General features: G+C 40.0%; 1 protein-coding gene across 1 annotated transcript in view; it reads right to left on the reverse strand.

The window, feature by feature from the left end:
• Positions 1-3,216, reverse strand: part of C8B (complement C8 beta chain) — a 74,811-nt gene that overhangs the window by 53,925 nt on the left and 17,670 nt on the right. The window contains exon 3 of the mRNA XM_007947402.2: positions 977-1,118. Within this exon, the coding sequence (XP_007945593.1) occupies positions 977-1,118 (142 nt within the window). The remainder of the gene's footprint in view (positions 1-976; positions 1,119-3,216) is intronic.

Below are 3,216 nucleotides of genomic sequence, written 5' to 3' on the forward strand. Positions count from 1 at the left end.
GAATCCAACTGATTTTTGGATGTTGATCTTATATCCTGCGACGTTGCTAAATCCCTCAATTAGTTCCAGTAGTTTTTTGATTGAATTTCTTGGGTTTTCTAGGTATAGGATCATATCATCAGCAAATAGGGATAGTTTGACTTCTTCCTTATAAGGTGTGTTTCTTGTAGACAGTTGTGTTGCCCAACCCCCTCAAAAATGGCTGCAATAATCAGATGTTAGCAAATAGGTTCTCCTAGCTTCTGTGCCATCCCCATTTCTCTCCCCTACTTCTGAACTCACCCCAATTCTTCAAAATTTCTGCTGCCAATCAGAGTTCTGAGATTTCAGTCTGTGCTTGTTTCCATTCATTATTCAGTGGGTTATTTACTGGGGGAGTAAATGAAAGTGTCCACTCATTTTGCCATCTTGCTATATACTCCAACTTGTAAGATCTTAACATCACCACCAATTTTCTATTGAGGGAAACTAAATGCAGAAAATTTAAGTGACTACCCCTAGGTCACAAAGTCAAAATAGGACCTAACTCAGGATTTTAGATTCTAGCATACATAATTTTGGTTTCCTTTATGTCAATGAACTAAATTTGAATTCCCAAATTTCTAATTGCACCTTTTCCACTTACATAGTATATGCTCTTAGGCAAGAAACCTCCCCAAGTCCCAATTTTTTAATTTGTAAAATGAGGAAAACAATAACACTTACAAGAACTTTCATATTCATTGTGTCATTTGATGCATATAACAGACTTGTAAGATGTTAATATCACTCTCAATTTTGTGTCAAGGAAACAAAAATTCTGAAATAACTAATTTATGGGTTGTTTTCATGAAACAATACATATAAAAGGAACCCATAAAATTTCTGACATGGCCCAGAACCCTAACCTAGAGCACTAGACAATGATCAGTCCCTCCAACATCTGACATCATCTCCTTTGAAATCTTTTTCCACCCACTCTTTCATTCATCTATACCTGTCTGTGCACACACAAAGCCTTCACATCGCACTTGACTTCGGCATGGTCTGCTGGTAACACAGTCTTCTGATTCTTTGTCAGAGAAGTTGCATGGTTCTCCATGGAACTGAGATGGCTGGAGCAAGTAGGCATGTCTGTACTGTAGCAGAGAGGAGCAAGGTGAACCAAGGGCATCAATATAGAAAGTAAAAGCAAAGAAAGCCTATTATTGTGGGCAGAATAGTGCACACAAACACACACACACCCGAAGATGCTCATGTCTTAATCCCAGAACCTATGAATATGTTACTTAGCATGGCAAAATGGACTTCTCAGATGTGGTTAAGTATTTTCAGATGAGAGGTTTTCCTGGATTATCAAAGTGGTTCCAATGTAATCACATCAGAACTGAGAATGCTCTACATGTTTTGTTTTGTTTTATTTATTTTCCTTGTTTATTTCTAGCTTCATAACATTATGGTCAGAAGAGATTCTTTGCATGATTTCCAGGCTAAGAAATGGATCCCTGGGCTAGGATTTGAACTACAGGCAGAGAGTTGTATTGTCTGATCTCTACCTTCCCAGCATCCCCTATTATACACACTTAAAAATATATGTTGTGATTGACTGTTTAGATGACCTTTCTCCTTTAGACTGTAATCTCTCTGAGAGCAGGGACCCTGCTTTGATCTTTCTGTATCAATAGTGATCAGTACAGATTTTTTCAATGTGGAAAAAACATTGGATTGATGGGTGATTTCATGTAACGCTTTCAATAATAAGAACATTTCTCAGCTTGATTACTCCAATGGGTTTATTCAAGTATTCTCATTGACTCTTTGAGGCAATCACTATATAATAAATGAAAAATTATGTGATTTGGGACTACAATTGTGTGGTAGTTAAGGTTGTTGTCAACTTGGCTGGGCCTGGTTAAGTGGCTGGGAAGCTGGAGGAAGTTATTCCCCATGAAGGTACTGGCAATTAACTCCATGGTGGAATCTGCCATGTGCAGGTGAGTAGCTACTTTAGGGATGTGGTATGCTTCCTGTATATAAAGAAAAGCTTTGGGATTGGTCTCTAGCCTTTTGGAATGCTTGAATTCTACATGTAGCCAAGTCATTGTTCAACAGCCTGCCATGCCCTGTTGATCTTGGAACTTCATCTGGACTTGAATGAATGACCTGCCATGTTGTTTGGTAACATTGGGACTGTGCCTTGTCAACGTTGGGCTTGTCAGTATCAGCAGCCAGCAGCTGTCTGAATGAAGAAAAGCCTCTAGGTTCAGTGGGCTGGAAGCAAGAGGCAGAGCTGAAGCCCAAGGTTGAGGGGCTTTTACCCAGCCCCTAGAGCCAGACAGAGCAGCAGGGAGCTCAGGTAAGGGAAGGGACACAGGCTCCACCCCGAAGAGGCAGGAAGCAGAGAGGTTTCGAACAGCTAAGGGAGACAAACTTGTCTGTCAGTTTGTCATACTGTGGTAGCTTGCATGTTGTTGTGAGGCCTGAGGTTACACCACCAGTGTTTCAAATGCCAGCAGGGTTGCACATGGTGCACAGATTTCAACACAGCTTACAGACTGAGACAGACTAGGAAGAAGGAGGAGGCCATCACTTCTCAAAGAATTGGCCAGGGAAAACTTTATGAATAGCAGAGAAACACTGTCTGATACATTACTGCACAACTTTATGAATAGTCTGGAAACATTTTCCAATGCAGTTCAGGTGGATGAACCCCTTCAGTCAGAAGGCTCTCAAAATATGACTGGAAAAGAGGTGCATCATCAGAGGAGAACCACCTTTACTGATATGGATAAAGTAAAGGTTACAAGACCTCCATTTTCTGGTGTGGCATGACTCAAATTGAGAAGAAACAGCTGCAAGCATCCATTAATAATCAGAACATGGAATGTACAAAGTATGAAACTAGGAAAACTGGAAATTGTCCAAATGAAATGGAACGCATAAAGATTGATATTCTAGGCATTAGTGAGCTGAAATGGACTGGTTTGGCTATTTTGAATCAGACAAACATATGATCTACTATGCAGGGAATGACAATTTGAAGAGAAATGGCGTGGCATTCATCATCGCAAAGGATGTTTCAAGATCTGTCCTGAAGTATGCTGTCAGTGATAGGATAATATTCATATGCCTTCAAGGGACACCAGTTACTACTACTATTATTCAAATTTATGCACCAACCACCAAAGCCAAAGATGAAGAAATTGAAGATTTTTATCAACTTCTGCAGTCTGAAAT

Source organism: Orycteropus afer, unplaced genomic scaffold (assembly GCF_000298275.1).
Source record: "Orycteropus afer afer isolate SDZICR_OR568_19922 unplaced genomic scaffold, OryAfe1.0 scaffold00183, whole genome shotgun sequence".
Classification (NCBI taxonomy): Eukaryota; Metazoa; Chordata; class Mammalia; order Tubulidentata; family Orycteropodidae; genus Orycteropus; species Orycteropus afer.